Consider the following 21,439-nt stretch of genomic DNA (forward strand, 5'->3'; position numbering starts at 1 on the left):
AGACGGCGCTTCCCAAGAGACATGGATAAGTCATCCATATTAAGAAAGAAGTTGCAACATATTGATATGCTTTGTATCTCTTAGAGCTCAAATCCTCTAGTTGGAGCATGTTGGGTAAACAAAAGTCGCGACTGCTGGGCATTCATTCATTGGCTCGGCTTTTGCCGAATAAGTCTTGGCATTATTTACGAATATTCGCGAATAATACGAATAAAACGTCTCGAAATTTAGTCGAATACGAATAATCGTTCCCAGGGAAAAGTCGAATACGAATAGCCAAAATCCTTATTCGTGTCCAGCCCTAGTAGGGAGCCAGAAAAATCTTCGATATTTGTGTTGATGGAATGATCTCAAAGTAAATGTGTTGCAACCCCTTATCATGTGAGTACTGGAGTAGATTGAAATGATGGGGATGCTGTCCAGTGAATCTACTATGCTTAGCGGCTGCCAAAAGCTCTCATGTTGATTGCCATGCTATGGTACTTGATACATCCTTCGTATGGCATAAGAGGCTCCCGCCATCGTCCAAATGGCAAGACATTTGACCTTACATGCTTGTAAATATGCTCTCTGTACACATACACAGTGGGTTTCATCACCACTGACTGTAAGGGTGGTCACACAGTTCATCCGACCGCATCCCAATCGAGAAAATTGCACGAGACGATGGAATGATGTTTGCCAAATAGGGAGAAAGGAAGAAATGACTTAACTCCCCAAAGACCACGCAAAATTCCACACTTTTGGATGGATTTAAGGAGAGCATAGGGGTATGGGACTGGATTGATAGTCCTAACTCCGAACCAACGGTTTGCAACCGAGGGGTCAAGACTCCAGAGGGGTTCTTGAGGGTCTAGAGCCGAATCATTGCTGGCTCTTTTGTGCCACACATCGAAACGGGAGGATTTTATACATTTAATTAGACGACTGAATACTGGTGTGATATTCTCAGGCTCTCAATGCCTAAAGACTACCAGTAATAGATCGAGGTTGGCCAGATGAATGAAGGAACAGTTAAGTAGTTGAGATAAATTCAAACAGAAGCGCGTCACGTGCGTTTATTTAAAGCCAATTTTCTGATGTCATGTGGCCATCCCATGCACGTGAGCCAATCAGAGCCCCGCCAAAAGCATCACAAGTTCCATTCGGGCGAACGGAGTCTGAATCCCATCGACGTAGCGTCCATTTGGCTCGGGGGACTCTTTAAAATGAACTTCCACGCTTCCTCTTTCACTCAGATGTTTGGTCTGATCCCCGAATCCTTTTGCTCCTTCAAGTCCCGCGGAATTACATCGAGCCCCGTACGTGTACCCAGCTAACAGGTGGTGAAACCTCCGTGGACATGCGGAATCCGACCACAAACCTCTCCCTATAACCCGAACTCTCCTGGCCATCGTGATTCTTGAACCCAAGATTAACTGCTAGAAAACCTTCGAGCAAAATGGCCGTGTCGATCACTTCTCCAAATCCTCAAATACTCCTTCAGCCCATTCTCGCATGCCTCCCGACTGCTTTCGCTTCTCCTCGTCCGCCACCTGCTCTTCTGCCTCTTGTGTCACCGATCTTGAGACAAAAACTTCAGTACCTTTCAGACCCATCAGGCTCATGGCTACAGCTTCTCTGCTGGGATAAAGAGCAATCGAGTAGCCTCAAAGGCATCGTCGAGGAACTCGATCTAGAACCGCACCCCACATCCGGCGAGATCGAACTCCCAGATATCCAAGGCCCCGAGTTCCAACGACTGGACAAAGAAACCCTTCATACACGGTTCCAACTTCCCGACCTCCAACTCGCATTTATCTACCTCTGGTGCGACGAAGGCGGCGACAACGGCTCCGGTTGGCGACTAGCAGAACTCCTCCCTATCAGCACATCCTCTTCCTCCCAAAACGACGCTTGGAGTCCAACCATCTCATCCGCCGAAGACCGACACGAAATGGCCGTCAAACAACTCACCACCGCCTCCAACGGTGGCACTCACGGAGAAAGCCATGTCGATGCTCCCTCCCGACCCAGCTCTACCGCTGACGACGATTCATACTGGGCGATGTACGACCAGACACCAGGCAGAACACCCAACCGCACCCCAGCCAAACGGTCACCTGCGCCGTTCAATATGGAGAAAATATACGAGTCCGAGGAGACGAAAAGCACCGCCGTTCAGCCACCCACTGCCGAGGAGCTGGAGTACTTCGCGCGGTACATGTCGGAAGTGCAACCGGCGCTGGATCCCGAGGATCCGGACGAGCAGCAGCTGGGACAACACGAGTCGACGTTGAATGGCGATTCGCTGCCGTGGCACGGCAACGGAGCGGAAGCGGCGTCATCTTCAAAAGACGCAGTTCCGGCTCCGGAGACCGTCGAGGGTGCCAATGGGGACACCGCTTTCCAACCACGCATCGAGTCCCCTCAGCCGCGCTCCTCGCGCTCCAGCTCCTCCGCCCGATCGGTGGAGAAGCTGGAGGAGGAAGCGGCGCGGTCGAACCAGACCGAGGTGGCGGTGAAGCAGCACATCAGCACGGATATCAAGAGCCTGTTTCGGCTCGCGAAGGCGTCGGGGATGGATCGGGCGGAATTCGAGCGGGTGGTGAAGACCGAGTTGGAGATGTTGGTGATGATGGAGAGGGAATGAATGGGGATTTGGGATTTGATGTATTTGTTTGCATGTGATTGGGTTGGGACTGGATCTGTTGGATACTTGCATACCAAACTGGATTGGGAGGACTGGCATCAGCATCGGCGCTGGAGTCGCTTGGTATTTATCATTGGACGGAGTCGTAGCGCTTTGACTAACATGTTGGAAAGAAATATGATCATATCCTGAGGCTGTTCGTGCATCTTGACCGTCCAACTCCATCCAGTGCTCGAAATGCAATACTTAGTCCAGAAACGCCTCATTCAACATCCCCATTTTCCAATCAACCCACAACCCAAGGAGAAAATCCCCATCCGACGCAAATTCAACCCCTCCTTCTCGTCCCCCCCTTCACCCCACCTCCACTCTTCAACGCATTCAACACATCCTTCAGCTCACTCGGCCCAACATTCGCCTCCGTGACGTTCCCCCTGCCAATCTCCTCCGTCACGTTATTCGGGTCCGCCTGACCGACCACTGGGACCGACGACGCGAGCCATTGCTGGAACGGCTGCGCGACGAACTGGCCGTCGCTGGTGTAGAAGCGGGAGAACGGGACGGAGAGGGAGAGGGTCCGGGGAGGGGTGGATGGCGAGGCGGTAGAGGTGATGGTTGCGGTGAGATGGTAGGTTGGGTCGTGTTTTTCGGTGCGGGTGGAGATGGAAAGCTGGGAGACTGGTGAGCATTTGCTTATCCACGAGCTTCAATATGATGCAGCTCGGGGTTGCAGGGCGAGTCTCAAAAGACTGAAGAGGTACATACCTTCGTTCCCTGCTTCTCCCCAACGTATATCACACCCTTCTCCACGAACCACAGCCAGTACGAAAATGCCCCGTTTAACAGGAAGTACGCGATCACCGCTGGCAATGTATATGCCTTGGTCGCGTCCCAGCCCAGGGTCCAGTCGAAGTAGAAGAGCGCTCCGCCGATGATGACGGCAGCGTAGCCCAGCGCGAGTCGTACATCGGTGAGGTAATGTAGTTGACGGAATTTGAGAGAGTTCAGGTAGTTCGGGAGGGCATCGTCGGTGGTGTTCTTGAGGTCTATAAAGTCGCAATGGTTAGCAATCGGTTATATCGACCTGCCAGGTTTCATAATGGATGGTCCTGCAGGAGCAAGCTGTCCTAGAGTGGGATGGCACTGGAGAGTGGGAGGGAGAATTACCGGAAAGGTTATACACCGCAATCTTGCCTGGCGAAGACATTTTCGAGTTGATTTGGTTTATAGAATCCTGTGGAAAGGGATTGTCGTGTGCTGAATTGGAGATCGCCAGTTGAGGCCAGATGCACAGACGATGTCTAAGAGTTGATGATGCCAAGCCGGGGGAGCTTGACGAGGAGTGGAGCGTCCATGTCAACTTCACGAATTTATGTCCGCTTGATTAGACCATCTCCTTTTACCTCACCTTATCGGAGCGAGTATATTCTGTAGCATCAGCGTCAGAGCCACTACAGAATATCAAGATGGCGCAGCCAGTGGTGCAGACAATCCATCGAGATCCGTCTCTCTTGTAAGACGTCGAGTTGCTCCATACCATGAGAGACGACTAACGATGTCCTAGCTACTGGATCCTCGTTCCTATCACCGTAGTCATGGTCCGTCAGTCCGATCACAAGCCCCTCCGATCCCTCCTAACGCTCCGCTAGATCCTCACCGGCATCCTCCGCCACTACGCAATGATCCTCCTCCAATCCGCCCCGAAGAAACAAGGCGTCAAGGACATCCGCCAGACGCGCAGTCTGATGCGCGGCGTGAACCTTCGCAACAACGCATCCGTTCTCACGCGCCCGAGCTTCGAGTCACGGAAGAACTACCTCGTCCCCGCGTATCAGGACGGCACCTTCCTCGCTGAGCCGGAGAAGCGAGGGCAGCCGCGCGCAAATCCGATGAGCGATCCGGCGGCGATGGAAGGGATGATGGGCATGATGAAAAATCAGGTGGTGATGATGGTGCCGCAGACGTTGATCATGGGGTGGATTAATGCGTTCTTCTCTGGATTTGTGATCCGTAAGTGGAGCGATTCACGTTGGGAATAGCAGAGGCTAATATCAGAATAGTGAAGCTTCCTTTCCCGCTCACGCCGCAGTTCAAGTCAATGCTGCAGTCGGGGGTTGGAACGCGTGACTTGGATGTGAGATGGGTATCAAGTTTATCATTCTATTTCCTTTGCTTGTTTGGCTTGCAACCGGTCTACAATTTCATCCTTGGGAGCAACAACTGTAAGTTTTCCCAACTCATGGCCCCGCGAGGACTTGTTCTCCTTTAAATTTTCTCGGATTCCTTACTAAGCTCCGGCTACAGCGGCCAGTCAAGTCAGCCAGCAAATGGCGCAAATGAACCCAGGAGCTGGCATAACAGCCATGGACCCCAATCAAGACCCCGATAAGCTCTTCTTGAGTGAGGCGGAGAACCTCGAGGTTACGGAGCTACGGTCGATTCTCGAGGGGATCGAAGGGCGGATCTTGGAGCAACTAAGGTGAGGCAGTTGGTAGGACATTGTTGTACACTCATGCGCCATTTGAGTGTGAACTTTGTCGTCGATGCGAACTACTTTTAGTTCTCTGATACGAGGGGCTGAAGCGCCGCTACCTTCTGCCAGCGAAGCAGTACAATTCATCAGACGGTGTTATTGCCATACAAGCTTGGCTACAGCATGGCATGATGGAGCGCGGAGTATTAAGGCGTTAAGTCCGTATCTCAAGGCATCCGTGGAAGCCTATGGATTGCTTGAAAGAGGCAGTGCTCATCGTGGGACGACTCACATTTTGTATCATGTATCGCACTTGTCTTAATCCGAACGATGGTACGAAACAAGTATAATAAAGGAAGCCTGCAGTGCTCAGCCTGGTACCGCTTAGTCACAGTGTCTAGTCTGTACTCTCACTCTCGCTCTCACGCGTATAAATCCAATTTCCAATTTCAACGCCGTCAATTGTGTAGTCATATATGTCAAGGATGATTAGCCCTCGACTCCGGGTGGCGGCATGTATGACGGAAAGAGGTTGCTTGACCTGTCTCACAATGGACTTAGTCCCTTCCCTGATTTTTGGCACGTAAATGTGTTCGTTCGAGAGGTCGGAGACCTCGTCGATGCCCAGGTAGTCGACATTCTAGTGGTCATTCAAGGCTCGAATAACTACGTGAGCATTCCAGAGTTTTCGTGAGCATTTCAATCTACATGTGCTAAACTTGAATAGGAGATTCATATCAGTCTGTCTCGTGATGATTTCAACATGCCACACTTCGACGGCTTTCCTTTGGCCGTCCAAGTCCCCGAGGCGGAATTTGAGGTTGCTGTTTATGACCTCTTGGATTCCCGGCCCAATATTCGGGCATCTCGCCTCCTCTAACACTAACTCCCAGTACAGCACACTGGAGCTGGTCGCACTCCGCCCAGAGATATTACTGGGCGTCGGCTATTCATATTCGAAAGGGCGGAAGGAGAGAGTAATATGTGGGAGGACCTGGGCCTCGAAGAAAAGGCACTCTTCGACCCCGCTACTAGTAACACTTGCTTGTCGCTAATTTCCCCTACCTAGGCCCGTCTTCTCTCTCAAGGGGCACAAATCCGTGCAGCGCTATTCATGTTTGATCCTCCATCTGGTTTCACTACCCAATGGCTCCCTGAGCCTCTTTTGTGCAGAAGCCAAAGTATTTTTCTGTTCCCGTTTCTCCCACGCCCGAATTCTGCGTTGCTCTCTTTACGTTCAATATCGAAGCCACTATTGGTGACTTAGGCCCCATGATTGGAAGGGAGGACGACAACACTGTCGTCGGCCCCATTGCCTCAGCGGCGAAGCAGTCTCTCGTACGACTTGTTCCGCTTATCCTCCCTTTAGCAGGCAAACAATCGGCGTTATATCACTTCGTTGTATGACTGGGTGGCTGGGTGCATAATTCCAGCAATCTTGTTGAATCCAGAAATGGCCGTTGCCGTTGGCTTTTCGACGGACTTTGGCTTGGTGGACGAAAACGGTACCACTTCTATCACGCGAGTACCCAAGGTCATAAACCCGGAAATGCATTCAGAGTTCATGACGTGGAATAGGGGATATTTCAAGATGTGGATATAAACCTTGAGTATTATTCGTGGATGGAACAGACAAATAACCCCTTTCACCAGTGCAGATTCTCTTTGACGAAGTCCCTGATTACGAATATGTCATCAACGCTGGAAAAGACGCATGTCATTTGTGGTTTGCTTTGAGAGACTGGCGAGGTAGGGATCTAGAGGGATATTTTGGAAACATTGGGCCCTGGGCCGAAAGAAGGGTCAATGAAATTACCGGATAATCTCATGTCATTCACACAATCGAAGTGTAGCTGGAATGGATCTGAAAATATCCAGTACAGAGAGCCCTATTCGGGTACCGTATGAAGAAACATGAAGCTTAACAAATCAGTTGGAGCCCAACCATGGGCAATCGTGTTCATAAATCAAAAAGATCCTCTAGTATGCTCTGAACATGGCTCTCTCCATAGTACCAACGCTAGCATCTCCCTTCGCATCTGGCATCCATGGCGAAAAGGTCCTCAAAACGCGGCACTTTGGGCATTCGAGCTAGGACAGCGGAAATGGTATCAAGGAAAGCCTTCGCAGCATGCGTACATATCAGGGTTCCAGAAAATCCCGACGTTGGAACGGGTAAGAATGGTCTGACGGTTATTCTAACGGGATTTCAGTTGGTACCGTACCTTACTATTGATCACTGGGCGGTTCGAGATTTAATGAAACTGGCTTACCTGCCTGCCTTCTATACTGATATAACTGATTGTACTGCAGAGATGAACGTGAGTCGGAATAATTACTGATAACTTCCAGAGAAATATGGGGCTAAGGCTTCCATTTATAATGGTGGTTGGCTGCCTTCTTGCATCTTGGTCTCATCAGCAAGGCATCAGTGTTGCAGACGTCCAGAAAGGGTTACTTCAGTTAGTTAGCTTCTCCTCCAACTAACCACCTTATCGTACCCATCAGCCTATCCGACAAAGCACCTACCTACCGTACAGCAGCCTATCTTAGATGAGAACCAGTTCCACACCACTTTGCGTGGCGAGAATGATAGGTAATTCTCTTCCTACACTGCCGCAGCCTATTGTACATGGGATCCCTCGCGGCGGCGCACGGAGGAATTGATGAACACTCCAGGACTCCAGACGTATCAAGTGTTCTCGGAGGCCTCTCACTATGCAAGATGAACTCCTATTACCCCACGCCATTTAACAATGACTGCTCAGACTGAAACATCAGGCAGTTGGTCTATCCTCTGGTGCATGCTAACGGGAGCACCGGAGCACAGAAATCAGGCGTCAATACCAACGGTCAAGGTGCTTCCAAAGTGCGAACTGCGAAGGATAAAGTTTGTATCACCGAGTTCATGGTTTGGTTGGTTGTTCGCCGCAACTCCAGTTCGGGCTCACTCTGAAGATCTCCCGGGATTCGTTGCCTGGCCGTCGACCAATTCTTAGCGCCCGTCCTCCTGCATGGGTTTTGCCCCAGTATTAATCCCGCTCCCCGCCTCCTGGCCACCAGCCAGTAATCAACAAGCTGTCCCGTTGTCATTATTCATCTCTGAAGTCGAAACTGCATACAGGTCCTTGGCTGCGCTATTGTTCCTCCGGTATCCTGTTCCTCAGCCACCACTAAAGTCATGCTATGTGATCTATCTTTACCAGAGGACATATCCAATGAACCATGCGCCTCCCCCCCCATAACAATTCCCTCTGGCGTTCTCTGAGGCGGGAATATGGGGGCCCATGATCTGTCTATTTTATTCGACCGCTTGGGTAAAAAGGGTCGAGCGTTGCAGCATGAGCGTTCAATTTCATCTTTTCAGCTCATCGACCAGGGAGGAAAAGGATGAATCACGTTCGGCGACGTGGGAATGATGTTGGTTCCCAATCCAGCGAATGATCTTCGCGGCGCGGTTCTCAGTGGTCAGTCCTGCTATAACCGGCCTCAAAACGCAGGATGGCGACCAGGGACTTCGAATTCCTCAGTGCATCCGACCTACCGACCCGATGCGCTGGGCTCGTTTGTAGAGGCAAGCATCCCAGTGATCCCTTTTCCCGAACATGGGGCTAGGCGGATGAGGCGACTTTCGTCGCCTCATTCACTCATTGATCATGCTCGAGGTTTCTCCCGATGTCACGCATTGACCCCGCTGGACACTTGAACGGATCCTGGAGGCTGGAATCGTCCCCATGCGGTCTCTCATGATCGAGTACGTATACAGCAATTTCCATGGCTTCGCTTGGATTGTCTTGATTAGTCGGCCCCTCCCGCAGATCGCCCGGGGTTGGAGAATCCATTTCATGGAACGTGCGCCATAGGGTTTATGCCTCATGGCTGAAAGATTGTCAATTGTATTGCAAGCCCGGGCCTCAAAGCGCGACAAATCGTGGTGGGCGACTGGCTAGATGCCGCCAAAACTGGGGGAGGGGTCAAGTCCCTCGAAAGCAAGCAAAAGGGCGCGGGCACGCGGCCCACGTATCCTCCGACCTGGGAGTTTAGGGTGTTAAACCTGTCCAACAATACATTAAAATTGCCATTTCTTTTTCTCATCTCCGCCTCCTTCCCGCACTCCCTCATGGTGAGCGTCCTGACGGCACAAGTGGTAGCTCGAAGCCAACGATGATTTGTTCTTCCACCGGGATTGATTGGGTAGCTGGGCATGTTGGATGCATCCGACACCCCTCCCTCATTGATGCGTTTCGCCCTCCCTGGCCGTGCTAAGCCCACTGCCCACAACAGACCGGTGAAGTCTGCAGGGGCTGGATAATATGACAGGGAAACAGCGACGCCATGCTTCAGCGCACTCCTCTTTGGGGGGGGGGAGAGTTTGGCTGTGTCGCTGGAAGTCTCCGCAGAGCCGCATCCTCGAGTCCTCCACGAGCCAAGTCCATAAAGCGAGCATATCAGTTGCGACGGAGCAAGTTGGAATAATGTGTTGTTCATACGATCAAACAGGAACACTGCGGTCAGAGTCCTCGGGCAGTGCTGCTATTTCGCTAAGCTACTCTTAATTGATTTGTTCATTGGTCGTACCATCCTGTCAATTTTCTATCCGTTGAATCGTCGAGAATCCTCCAGTCTGCCCTACACTAGCATTATATCTCCTCCGAAGCATTGCCACTCCGTTGCGTCACTGTTTGTTCCTCAAAACAGTCTCACGCTTCGTTTGGTATTAGTGTCTAACTTATACTTAAGCTTGGCCGGCCATCTATTCGGCCAACGAGTCTTCCCGGTTCCTGGTGTTTCATATGCTGAAGAACAGTGTTCCTATTGCCACTGTCGATTCGTATATCTGGGATTACTCGTGCTCTGACTCCACTGTCTTGACTACTCGGAATCCCGCATCCTGTGGTCTGCATTTGCAACCAGTGCTCAGAAAATAGTTGGATGATTCCTTAGTCAGGCCGCTGTTTCTCTCCACGAGATGTATCCCGATATACCCCAATTCCACTTCGAGGGCGGAAATATCCCTTATCACTCGTACAGCTGGCCTGAGAACGTGGATGCAACCACTGGCGGTTATATGAGTGCCAAGAGGCCCTACCTACCTGACACTTCTTACGAATACGGTATTATGACGCCCCGGTCGTCGTCAAACATGGACCGGTTCATGGATGACCGTGTGACATACGTTCCCCAGTTCCAACTATACGAACCGCGGAATCAGGGACTGAAACCGAATGGAGCAAAGGTGTTCCCTCGTGCCTGCGATGAGCACTTGCCAGATATGTATCCACGACACCCTTCTCCAGGAGGATCACATTCATCTCGATCAAGCGGATACCACAGCGACGAAATATATGGCCCACAGAGTGGATACGGACCCACACCACCTTACTCCATGGGTTCCCCAAACGACTTCAGTCAACAAAGTCTCCCCTACCCGGAGCTTGGTGGCGGCTCATCGGTTGCTCTCCGTGATGTCCAGCAGTTCCAGGACGAGCAACCGGAGCAAATCGTTCCAACAATGGAGCGAGATGACCTCCGCATTGTGTATGAGAATCACTCATACGAGGCCGATGAGGAGTTCGCACGTACCCAATACGAACAACAATGGGTCACTCCCGACGACGACAGCTGCCGCGACGCTGATGGCGAGTCAGTTCACCCGTGCTCCACAGACGACGCCTCCGACTCGGAGTACTCTCCGCAAGTTACCACCAGCCCTAAAGTGCGCCGCCATATCCCTCGGCGCATTTCTCACCCGAACGCCACATCCCCTAACCGCACCACACCCCGCCGTACCTCCGGCTCTGGCACCCGCAGCCACGGACGGAACTCATCCACCAGCTCCTCCGGCGGAGTTGTGAACGGAAAGATCAAGAAACGGGCTCACACCCGTTCGAGCTCCAATGCAGGACACCAACGTTCCTTTCCATGCCTCCTACACAGCTACAAGTGCGACTCCACATTCGCTACAAAGAACGAGTGGAAACGGCATATCAACACCCAGCACCTACGCCTCGGTTTCTGGCGCTGTGACCACTGTTCAACATCTCCCAATGAAGATGGCTCCATGATATCTTACAATGACTTCAACCGGAAAGACCTCTTTACACAGCACTTACGGAGGATGCACTTCCCCGAGGCCCAACAAAGCCCGAACAAGAAAGGTAGCACACCAAAGTCTGAAAATTCCGAAAATGGCGTGGCCGTCGCAGACGAAGCCGAAGCACAAATCGCGAAGTCCCAAGTCAGATGCTACATCGAGCAGCGCTTGCCCCCTTCGCAGTCACGATGTGTGTTCTCGTTCTGCAAGAAGACGTTTGAGGGCGCGAAGAACTGGGACGAGAGGCTTGAACACGTAGGGAGACATTTGGAGGGGATGTCGAAGGGAAAGGAGGGGAATGAGAAAGATGGAATGCGGCCGGAGGAGATGTGGGTTGAGGATCAGGAGTTGAGGAGGTGGCTAGAAGACGAGGGGTTGATTGAGGGGGATGGTAAGGGGGGGTGGAGGGTTGGTGATGGGGTACCAGTCAGGGATCAGGATGGAAATTGAAGAGCTGGTTGTTACAAAATAGGTTGACAACTGGTCATCCCGGTTCTCCATGTATGGCGCAATGGTCCTTCTGTGGCTAACTTGGATCAATGTTGCTTATTATGACTGTTATGACTGATACCACATAGTACTTGTAATTTTGACTTGCGAAATCATAGTTAATCTGTTTTTAATTTCCGCATAAGACACTATCACTACCGAGCGAAATTGACCTAGTTCATTCAATGTCAGGATTTAATTCTGCTCACCAGCAGTTAGTGCTGCTCAATCTTCTTGATCAGATTCACTTCATCTGATGTTTTATGATTTTCGGTTTGGGGTGCCTCAGGCAAGAATCCCAAAATGCTAAATGTACTCATAGCTTCGGCACAGCTGTCTCAACTTTTTCACCGCAAATCTTTGTTTCCCCAAAGAGATGTCATCATCGCCATCTTGTCGACCATCGATGTCTTTATGTTCGCCAGAGACATTCAACAAATGTCTAATTATCTCTAGGAATGACGAGCCTGCGGCATGTCTCACTCTTGGCAGATTTCCAGACCTGTCAAACGCGTCGACAAGAGATGGGACGTCCACATATTGGCCTGCCGATTCTACGATCTTTACCGAAGCCGTCCATGAAGTCAAGTCATCGAAAAGAGCATTCTCAAGCGTTTCCCAAGTTGCGAGTTCCCACAGCACGCATGCCAAGCCGTACAAGTCAAAAGTCTTCCGAAATGTTATGCGTGCCGCTCTCTTGCCTGCGGATGCCGGTAGATGTCATGGCTGAGGTCTGAACTTGGTAACTCTGTCATCTTTACCCCGTCGGGGCCATCTGGTCTTGCATATCCGTATCCCACAAGATAAGATGCAGCATCGAAGACCTCGGAGGTTGAGCCATTGGTTGTCATAAAGACGACGTTTTCAGATCGGATGGCCTTGTGCAACCAGCCAGCAGTGTGGAGCTGGAGCACTGCCTCCGCAAGTTCGAAGGCAACTCTATATCTGAATTCCAGCGGAACGTCGCCAAATTCGACCATCAGCTCTCGAAGAGTGAGCAGCTTCCAGGAAGTTGACGGCAGCGATCTCAGCGAGATCGGTGGTTCATAAACCAAGCCGAAGCACCCGAATTCTTTCCATAGCATGTATCCACAGCAACGGAAACCATGAAATGAGTGATCATCCATCCCTTCTAGAAGCAAAGCCAAGCACTGGATTTGCCCCTCAAGGACCTCAAATTGCATTGAATCCGCAGTTCTCCATCCGATCAAGGAGACATTCTTCATGTACGCAGCGATCTCTATTCCTGCCTTTGGCAGTACTTCTGCCCGAAACCCCGAATACAGCTCAGGCTTCAGCCTGTGCACGAAAGTTGTGCCTGACTTCAACATCGAAGGGGTCTTGTCCGCAATTTCATCTGGGCGTTTATCGCATCCAGCTATAAGTCGAATGTGTTTGAGCGTCGCTGCTGCTGTCATGACAGTATTGCTGGCCCCTCCTTCGTTAGTTAGAATCCGCTGAAGCATCTCGACTTCAGAGGGTTCGTGGACCGAGAGATTAGATCTCGCAATAGTGCCTCTCGTGTTTCCTAGATGAGCTCCCGATCGGCCGAGTCGAGAAGCGCCTCCAGTCTCGAGTTGAGGTCTCTGATTGCTTCGATGACAGCCTTCACGCGATATTTCCCTATAGCTGCCCATTTCAAACGTGTAACAACTCCTCGCTGGCCGCTCTGACGACTGGATGTTGTATACTCGGGCTTTAGCTTCATCATAAGAGTGCTAAATTTCGATTCTGGCTTCGACATTCCATTATCATCCATACGGACCTCCTCTTCCGGAATGTCCAGATTGTATTCCCGTTTCAACTTTTGTGCGGACGTCAAAAGCGCTTTTTGTTCCGTGAGTATTGACGAAGTGATTTCCCAGTTAAGTCTATCATTTGGAGCCGCGGAGTTGGCCAAGCCTGTCCTTTTCTCCCATTCCTCAAGGCGAAATTGCTCCCACTGCAGCTTCGAAATGATGTGCTCGCTGTCTTTTGCCATTGTTCTTGCGGTGTAGAAGAGTTGGTATGCTTCGATGCATCCGTTGAATGTGTGCATTGCAAGACCAACTGCCGAAAGGGCCATTTCAACGCCTGCCATTTTGGACGCGGTTGCGGGTTGGCGTGGAAAAATTGAAAAATGTCTTATGGGACAAAGATGATTGAGATAATGGTGATATGAGATTTGGGTACGGGATATCGAGTATCAGAAGACTCGTTTACAAAGCGTAGAGGGCAAGTCTATACTCTCTATTACGCAAGGCTCCGGGGCTGTATATGCAATCATTGTCTCCGAGCGCTCCCATGGGCCTCTGCCATTCTGTTGGTGTCATGGAATTGATACCGGAAGTTCAGCCTTGCATCCCAACTCTAGTCTCTGCCCATTTCATGCACCCCATCTTTGCCAATCTTTCCATTTGTTATATCTACTGCAGCATGCATGCGTCTATTTGCGCAGAGGTGCTTTGTGCCGCGACCCAAGATGGCATTTTGAGTGCCGACGCAAGGCTCGAATTCTCATCACGTGGTCGAGCCTTCCGGTATACTTACTCCATCCTGCGCCACCTCGGAGTTTTGCATTTGATGGAGCGCTTCATTGCTCTAGAATTGACAGATTTCCATATCCCGTTCGACGAGAATACTCTTCCTGACTTGATTCCGGGACCCCTCCGAGCCCCGTTTCTTCACTGTCAAGGGTATGTTTACTCCGAAAAGCATGATGAGACACATCAACTTGAAGACGGCGGCGAACACACCAATCTAGATGACGGAGACGGGTATTTCCATTCTGTTGGCATTTTTGGAAGTGGTGGCTTTGGGTGAGTGTAACAAGGCACTACTACACTGTACACTTCAGCTAATCCTTTAGGTCTGTCGACCGAGTGTGGAGCAAATCGAGCTTGAAAGAGTTTGCTCGAAAGCGGACTCGACGAGGTCGGGACAAGAACTCAGTCCTCAGAGAGAAGGCAATATGTCAGGAGATTCGAGAGCTCAAGAAACTTTCCCATGAGCACCTGGTGAAGATTTGCGGGTCCTATTCAGACAGGCGCTACATTGCTTTCATTATGCAACCGGCCGCGGATACTAATTTGGTCGATTTTCTTCAGCAATGTACTCCAGCGGAATATCCTACACTATCTCGATTATTCGGGTGCCTCACAAGTGCCATCCATTACCTGCATGGGAAGTATGTCCGGCATCGCGATATATTCTCCCAGAACGTACTCGTTCATAATGGAGAGGTGAAGTTAACCGACTTTGGCAACTCCTACAACTGGTCGACGAGCAACAAGAGGACAACCCGCGACAGGATCCCCATAAATGAGGAATATGCAGCCCCTGAGGTTGCGCGGGGAATTCTAAAGAACGAATACTCAGATCTTTGGTCCTTGGGGGTGGTGTTCCTTGAAATGGCAACAACGCTACTTGGAAAAACGAAGGCGGAATTTGACGAGTTTCTACGAGATTACGCCATTAACAAGCGCTCCGATGGTCAATATCTCTGGGCCAATATAGGAGCAGTCCCAATTTGGTCGGAGAACATTCGAAGTACGAAGAACGACTCATACAATGCACCTCTTCAATGGATTGAGAAGCTGCTGAAAGAAAGCCCACGGAAAAGATTGGATTCAAAGGCTCTCATGATGGACATCCGACATTCTGGATATATTTGTGACTTTTGTTGTTTGGATTGTAAAGAAACATACGAAGGTGGAGCGTTTGACTACGCAGTTCCCGGACAGTTTGTGGATGTGGACGTGGGCGAAATTCTTTACCGAACTGAAGCAGTTCAGTACACAACAGCTAGCTACTTCGACGATTTCGATGAGGTCGATGTATTTCGGGATCCAAGAGATGTCGCCTCTACCGGAAGTGTTGAAGAGTGGCTCACCCAGTTGAGGATTGCGCAGCACCCGAGTAACGATGCACTGCCAATGCTAGCTATCCCAGAGGACGCCGTGCTTCACGGCTGGGCTCAACATACTCCAGTGGTGAGTCGAATTGAAGAACCAACCTATACTACTGAACGTGTACACCGAACTACGATCAAAGACACAGGACGTGGTTTTCTCATCGCCAGCGAAACCGACTCATCTGATGAAAAGGATAGTCTCTGTGACATCACTGAAGCAGCAGAGGATGAGTGGCCACAGACAAACGGAATTTACAATATACGAGCAGTCTCTAACAATTCTGACACAGAGAGTGCATTGGACAGCGATTCGTGTGTTGAAGTTCGGACTGATGGGAATGAGCTGACGGCGCCTGCAATAAGTCCAGCCAAGGACACCATTACAGATCTAATCGGAGGACACATCGAGGAGCACTCCCACGATACATCGGCAAATACTGAAAAACATCCGGATTCGGGGGCTGCGGCACTAGAAGCTAACAGCCGCACCAAGACCTCTTGTTGTGGAGCAGTGATAGAGGCAGGGGAAGCCAGTTCGTTGGAAGCGGGAGATCAATCACGCCATACTGCTGAGAGGTCTCATCAACAGCTACGTCGCCAGATTCAAGAGCTCAACCAGAGACTTCGTGATAACCGAAATCTTGCATCTGCAGATAGGCCAGCCAACGACCAGAGTCTTCCAAGGAAGGCTGACGAGCCCGAACTTGCAGAGCCGCGGGATGAGGTTAGACAGGGGGAGAGCACAAATCAAGGAGCAGAAGAATCCTGTATCAAGGAAAAAGTAAATCAGTGTCGGGAAGATGACACAGCGACAAGTTTCTCAGTCCCAGGACCACGGCATTCAGGCAGGACGTACAAGACTCTGTCAGAGAGGCCACGTCGAAAACTTCCCCCAAAGTTTGATGCCAGCAAGTACATCGAAGCTGCCACCGTATCCAATTTAACGGTCGCTACCTCTGCGTTAGGCCAAACTGCACGAGTCAAAAGGAATTTCACCTCCTATATGTTGAGAAACCACGAACTCTTGGAAGAATTTTGCAGAAAGAGCCAACCTGGATCCGTCAAAGCCCTCATGAAGAGCGGGATCAGACCAGCTAATAGACCCCGGGCTCTCCATTTCGCCGTGGCTGGTAAAACCAAAGCACATTCTGCCTGTGTCAAGTACATGTTGGAGTACGGCGCCAATGCAAATTACATAGATCGACACGGACTCACTCCCCTACACTGGGCAATCGACCGAGACCCCTGTGAAGGATATGCTGAAACGATCCATAAGTTGCTCGATGCTAATGCAAATCCCAGCACCAAGGACGGCAATGGAGCGACTCCACTGCAAAAGGTGTTTCAAAATGGAGCAAGCGCTCTTTCGAACGCGGAAAAACGGGCTCTAGCCTTCCTCCTCAAGTCAGCAGTAGGAGATGGGGTCAATGTTGATCTTCCAATTCCTGGAACCCTTGATACGCCGCTGCACTTGGCTATCCGGCGGAAAGACTACCACGCCACTTCGATGCTCTTGTACACAGGTGCCAATGTGAATGCGATCAATTCCTCCGGCATGACACCACTGCTCATTGCTGCCAATCAATGGGGGGGACAACTCACTGCGGAGCAGGAGCTAATGCTCACAACGCTGTTAAGCGCAGAGGATATCTCTCTCGATAATAGTGGCGGCGCAAAGGGCCGCACCGCCCTGCTGCAAGCGGTTGCAGTTGGCGCATCTGCAGCCGTTGAATGGCTCATAAGCGAGAATGCGGATCTCCAACGGAAGGATAAGGATGGCAGTGACGCATTAGCTATTGCTAGAGATTGTTATCCGCGGTATTCGGAGGAACAGAAGGCGATACTCAGCCTGCTAGTAGATACACTTCAGGATCGATTATGGTCCTGCCGTCACTATTCCTGATGGCTGAAATGTACTGTTCGCATTGAAAGGGAGTCCGGATAGAGTGCGCAGGACATGGTTTGATTGACTTCATCCTTACGGTAGTTATTAACACAACAACAAAGACCCAAAAAGGACGGTGGTTTGGACATTATTCTAATACGCTATCCATTGAAAGTACTTATAACAGTCGTACTCCGTAAAACGGGACCGGTCATCTCAGTCGGTTATTAGCACTTCTCGTGACTGGGGGGAACGGCGCACTTTTGCGTCTATTGGACAGGTATAACTATTGAGTTAATAATATTGTACCTAACTTGTACGGTCTTGGTCTTGTTGAGCACTTCAGAGCAGAAGCGGGCTCTGGGTCATGACATCAATACACCCTATCCAAAAGAATCCTTTATTACAAGCAGCAGGAATCAGGCTTAAACTCGTATCCGCTGGCGATAGTAAGGATTACCTAACCTAAGAAGGCAAGCCTGAAAGATCATCCAGTCACACTTGAATTAGCTTGGTCATCAACGTCGTATAGGCGATCTATATAAATAAAGTCCACCAGTGGTCGAGGAAGAAATATTTTAGCATACTAGAGCATCCAGGTTTAAAGATCTACAGCATAGTTGGCGACTATTAGAGCATTGTTTGATTTAAGACTTATCACCATGTCCCACCATCACTACACAGACACACGGCGCTCGTCGTCCAAACCCACTTCCGTACCCCTCGACGCTACCTATAGCACCCGCCTACAATCCCTTCACCAGCCCGGAAACCCTTTAATCCTCACCAACATCTACGACCTCTCCTCCCTTAACGCGGTTTTGTCACTCAACACTCCCTCCACCACCCCAGTTCAAGCCATCGCAACCGCCAGCTTCGCATTTGCCGCCCAACTAGGCATCCCCGACGAAGCCCTCACCCTCGACCAGAACCTCGCCGCCACCGCCGCCATCTCCGCCCGCGTTCGCGAAGCCAACCTCCCGCTGACTGTCGACCTCCAAGACGGCTATGGTGAGCGCATCACGGAAGCCGTCCGACGCGCTGTGGAGCTCGGTGCCGCGGGCGCGAACATCGAGGATAGCATTCCAAGCGCCGGGTTCGGTCGTGGCGTGGAGGGCAGCTTGTATCCGGTGGAATTGCAAGTGCAGCGGCTGCGCGGGGCGCGGGAGGCGGCGCGACGGGCGGGGAGTCCGGATTTCGTGATCAATGCGCGGACGGATGTGTTTCGACTGGACGAGCCGCCGGAGGAGGCGTTGGAGGAGGCGGTTAGGAGGGGGAAAGCGTATTTGGCAGCGGGGGCGACGACGGTGTTTGTGTGGGGTGGGAGGCGCGGGGTTCGGACAGACGAGGTGATGACCCTTGTGGATGCGCTGAAGGGGAGGGTGGCTGTGAAGTTGGGGGACGGGCCGAATTCTTTGACGACAAAAGAGTTGGCGCATATTGGTGTCGCGAGGGTTAGTGTGGGGCCGAGTTTGTGGTTGATGGCGATGAAGGCTGTAACGGAGGGCGCGAGAAGGATCCTGGAGGGGGGGAGATTAAGCGGTTGATGGGAGCAGGGACTCGGAATATCGCGATGGTTATTGCACAGGTGCTCTTGCTTTTTGAGGTGCATTGGAGCTCACCGGGGATGGCCGGGAGGGTTTGTCGATAGATCATGTCGGTGGACAAGATGCCAATTGCATGTAATGGATCAAAGTGCTGCGTCCGTGGATTTCGACCGTGTTGCTGCCCTCGCGCCAAATATTCGCAGATAATTGCCATTCGACAATACGATCATTTACTAGCAGATGGCTTTTCGCCGTCACCTGCGTTCTCTTTCCTTCTCTGGACTACATCCCAGTTATACACTCGAGCGGTAGCGACCTCCATCGTCTAGATGCGATAAGTCAGCTTGCCTGTTCGGTATATTCAATTGCGGGTTTGGGACAAACCGTTATCTGCTCTCGTAAGAAGTCCAAATCCTCCTCGCAGTTCGCCACGGATTGTTTCGCGGTTGCTAGCTTGCTCTCGAGAAGAGAAATTGCCTCGGAAACAGGGTAGGCAAGCATGACATTGGCCTAACAGTAGTCAGCCAACTATACCGACGCCTATATTTGAAAAGGCATACCCCTAGCCAGATGTATACTTCGTCGGTTGGCGGAATGTTGGCCTTCGCGAACAAGGTGTCGTTAAGCTCGAATGTCGTCTCTATCGGCTCCGAGTCGGCCTACATTTGCAACTCTTGATCAGCTTGATGCTCCCATGAGATGCACCTTTTAACACTTACCCCTCGAGAGCCCAAAAATTGCGCAGCATCCAGAGACTTTTGTATCTCCGGTACCTTGACCTGCAATCCTGCCAGCCGCCGCTGTGTACTGGATTGCATGAACTGGTACTTCCTGTATCAAACCGAATAAGCTGGCGTAAAGAGTAAATTTCCTGCTCGTCCACGTACGAGATCATCTCCTGGAAATTCCGGAGCGTCTGCTCCACTTCTGCTCGAGATCGAACATATTCCTCAACATTGTCGACGAACGGTGCGTAAGGGATCCCTCGAGGGTTGGTGGAGGCATCGCTGGTGCTATAGGAAAGACATGTTTAGTTCAATACGGTTCAAGTATGGGAGTTTTCAAGAAGAGTGAGTGCGTACCTGGATCCTTTTGCGACGGTGGCCATATTGGATGCTTGAGGTTGAAGTAATGAAAAAATGCAGCGATGGGATCGGGAATTTCTGATTAGGATGAGAGGTGAAATGTCAAGTTCGAACCTGGGATGTTGATGTGGTGATAGAATCTGGTAGCTTCCGACCCGCAGTCCCGCACTGATTTGGTATCCACAGCGTTTCCACTTTCGATCGAGTCTGAATAATTACTCCATATAATTAGATTTAGGGATCTTGACCTTCAAAAGTGCAGGGAAATACCGGGAGTTCTCAAGGTCATTTATTTTCCTTCGAGGCTTCGCTGTACAGTCGCTATTGTTGTTGTTGTTGTTGTTGTTGTTGTTGTTGTTGATTCATTTGCCTTGACCTCTCCGTGGGATATGCAGGCTACCACTACCATATGGTACTCAGGCCTATCCTTCTTAAGATAATTTACACTGTACTGCTTCTTGCACGAAGTGGTAATCACTATGTCCACGACCCCTCATTTGAGGCCGCCTTAGAGCCCTCGATGTGAACTTCTTAGATGCTTCCGCAAAAAGTCAAGCACTGCGTCTAAGACATCGCTGTCAACTGCCCATCCCTTGGTTCTTCCTTAGTCCTAAGGTCTCCCTCCAAGCACTCCGGTGATACTGTTGAAATCGTCTCCTATCTTCTTCCGAAGCTGCTGTGGTAGCTCTCTGAGATTCGGACGGTCCACTAGGACGTGTACCATTGTCTCTCTTGCCCCGCTTTCAGATTGGTCATCATCTCGAAAGCCGTGGATTTTGGCATGAGATGCAAGCCACGAGTGCCCTGTTCTGAGCGGAGGGTTGGGAAAGGCACTATTTTTTAAACACTCTCAATAATAGCACCAATCAGGTTTTAAAGCTTTTAGATTTCTAATCAAACATTACTCATCGGTTGTCGCCACTCGTGCTATTCATGTAGTATATAAAAGACACGATCTGTACGGTAGGTGGGCGGGGAGGAGGTTAAAGAAAGCTTAAGGAAATATCACAAAGTAAGTTCCATGGTCATAACTCTTCCAGATGCATATCCGAAAGCAACAATGCCCCCATAAACAGCACTACGGCTTGGCCGATACTCGGGAGGAAGCCAAAGGATCCTCTCTGTATGGCTACTTACCCAGTGGTCGTTGACAAAGATAGAAGATGGATGTCGTAGACGGGTCACACCTATACCATCAGAGAGAGGTGATAAAATAGGCAAGAATCCACGGTCCGTCTGGAGAGAGGTACCGTCGTCGGAGAAAGAGAGAGCGTAGACGATGTTTCCAATGTCGAGCGTCTGCTGCAGCGCGCCCGACCCGGCGTCCCACAGCTTGACCGTC

The 21,439-nt window shown here is 50.8% G+C and overlaps 11 protein-coding genes across 11 annotated transcripts in view; 6 read left to right on the forward strand and 5 right to left on the reverse strand.

Moving 5' to 3' along the window:
- Positions 1-1,441: 1,441 nt before the first annotated feature.
- On the forward strand, positions 1,442-2,632 carry P152DRAFT_386634 (uncharacterized protein; the record flags this gene model as incomplete). The annotated part of the gene is made up of 2 exons (XM_033675842.1): positions 1,442-2,109; positions 2,152-2,632. 2 exons carry the CDS (start codon positions 1,442-1,444, stop codon positions 2,630-2,632), a joined length of 1,149 nt encoding a protein of 382 aa, XP_033539236.1.
- A 164-nt stretch (positions 2,633-2,796) lies between these two features.
- Positions 2,797-4,075, reverse strand: P152DRAFT_24646 (uncharacterized protein). The gene is made up of 3 exons (XM_033674666.1): positions 3,800-4,075; positions 3,398-3,678; positions 2,797-3,302 (listed from the first exon to the last, which is right to left on the reverse strand). The coding sequence occupies exons 1-3, from the start codon at positions 3,837-3,839 to the stop codon at positions 2,961-2,963; spliced, it is 663 nt and encodes a 220-aa protein (XP_033539237.1). The 5' UTR covers positions 3,840-4,075; the 3' UTR covers positions 2,797-2,960.
- Positions 3,834-5,275, forward strand: P152DRAFT_24605 (uncharacterized protein). The gene is made up of 5 exons (XM_033674662.1): positions 3,834-4,145; positions 4,197-4,230; positions 4,282-4,642; positions 4,693-4,854; positions 4,937-5,275. Exons 1-5 carry the CDS (start codon positions 4,099-4,101, stop codon positions 5,113-5,115), a joined length of 783 nt encoding a protein of 260 aa, XP_033539238.1. The 5' UTR covers positions 3,834-4,098; the 3' UTR covers positions 5,116-5,275.
- Positions 5,276-6,928, forward strand: P152DRAFT_487427 (uncharacterized protein; the record flags this gene model as incomplete). The annotated part of the gene is made up of 7 exons (XM_033682097.1): positions 5,276-5,775; positions 5,833-5,931; positions 6,004-6,117; positions 6,175-6,286; positions 6,355-6,443; positions 6,478-6,639; positions 6,764-6,928. Exons 1-7 carry the CDS (start codon positions 5,620-5,622, stop codon positions 6,926-6,928), a joined length of 897 nt encoding a protein of 298 aa, XP_033539239.1. The 5' UTR covers positions 5,276-5,619.
- Positions 6,929-8,894: 1,966 nt separating this feature from the next.
- P152DRAFT_24638 (uncharacterized protein) lies at positions 8,895-9,833 on the reverse strand. The gene has a single exon (XM_033674665.1). The coding sequence runs from the start codon at positions 9,591-9,593 to the stop codon at positions 8,979-8,981; it is 615 nt and encodes a 204-aa protein (XP_033539240.1). The 5' UTR covers positions 9,594-9,833; the 3' UTR covers positions 8,895-8,978.
- A 415-nt stretch (positions 9,834-10,248) lies between these two features.
- On the forward strand, positions 10,249-11,649 carry P152DRAFT_470011 (uncharacterized protein; the record flags this gene model as incomplete). The annotated part of the gene is made up of 1 exon (XM_033680935.1): positions 10,249-11,649. One exon carries the CDS (start codon positions 10,249-10,251, stop codon positions 11,647-11,649), a length of 1,401 nt encoding a protein of 466 aa, XP_033539241.1.
- Positions 11,650-12,047: 398 nt separating this feature from the next.
- On the reverse strand, positions 12,048-13,833 carry P152DRAFT_510803 (uncharacterized protein). Its single transcript, XM_033682683.1, has 2 exons — positions 13,454-13,833; positions 12,048-13,364 (listed from the first exon to the last, which is right to left on the reverse strand). Exons 1-2 carry the CDS (start codon positions 13,766-13,768, stop codon positions 12,369-12,371), a joined length of 1,311 nt encoding a protein of 436 aa, XP_033539242.1. The 5' UTR covers positions 13,769-13,833; the 3' UTR covers positions 12,048-12,368.
- Positions 13,834-14,696: 863 nt separating this feature from the next.
- On the forward strand, positions 14,697-15,134 carry P152DRAFT_378935 (kinase-like protein; the record flags this gene model as incomplete). The annotated part of the gene is made up of 1 exon (XM_033675683.1): positions 14,697-15,134. A coding segment is annotated over one exon (438 nt), but the record flags the coding sequence as incomplete, so codon positions are not given.
- Positions 15,135-18,127: 2,993 nt separating this feature from the next.
- P152DRAFT_463700 (Phosphoenolpyruvate/pyruvate domain-containing protein) lies at positions 18,128-19,012 on the forward strand (the record flags this gene model as incomplete). The annotated part of the gene is made up of 2 exons (XM_033680518.1): positions 18,128-18,165; positions 18,205-19,012. 2 exons carry the CDS (start codon positions 18,128-18,130, stop codon positions 19,010-19,012), a joined length of 846 nt encoding a protein of 281 aa, XP_033539244.1.
- A 226-nt stretch (positions 19,013-19,238) lies between these two features.
- On the reverse strand, positions 19,239-20,120 carry P152DRAFT_463701 (Prefoldin, subunit 3; the record flags this gene model as incomplete). The annotated part of the gene is made up of 6 exons (XM_033680519.1): positions 19,239-19,337; positions 19,397-19,522; positions 19,573-19,671; positions 19,732-19,843; positions 19,900-20,025; positions 20,095-20,120. 6 exons carry the CDS (start codon positions 20,118-20,120, stop codon positions 19,239-19,241), a joined length of 588 nt encoding a protein of 195 aa, XP_033539245.1.
- Positions 20,121-21,002: 882 nt separating this feature from the next.
- The window catches only part of P152DRAFT_463702 (uncharacterized protein), a gene marked incomplete at both ends in the record, with an annotated part of 2,849 nt that continues 2,412 nt past the window's right edge, over positions 21,003-21,439 (reverse strand). Inside the window, one exon of the mRNA XM_033680520.1 lies at positions 21,003-21,024. Coding sequence (XP_033539246.1) covers positions 21,003-21,024 — 22 coding nt within the window. The remainder of the gene's footprint in view (positions 21,025-21,439) is intronic.

The sequence above is a fragment of the Eremomyces bilateralis genome (genome assembly GCF_010015585.1).
Source record: "Eremomyces bilateralis CBS 781.70 unplaced genomic scaffold P152scaffold_1, whole genome shotgun sequence".
Classification (NCBI taxonomy): Eukaryota; Fungi; Ascomycota; class Dothideomycetes; order Eremomycetales; family Eremomycetaceae; genus Eremomyces; species Eremomyces bilateralis.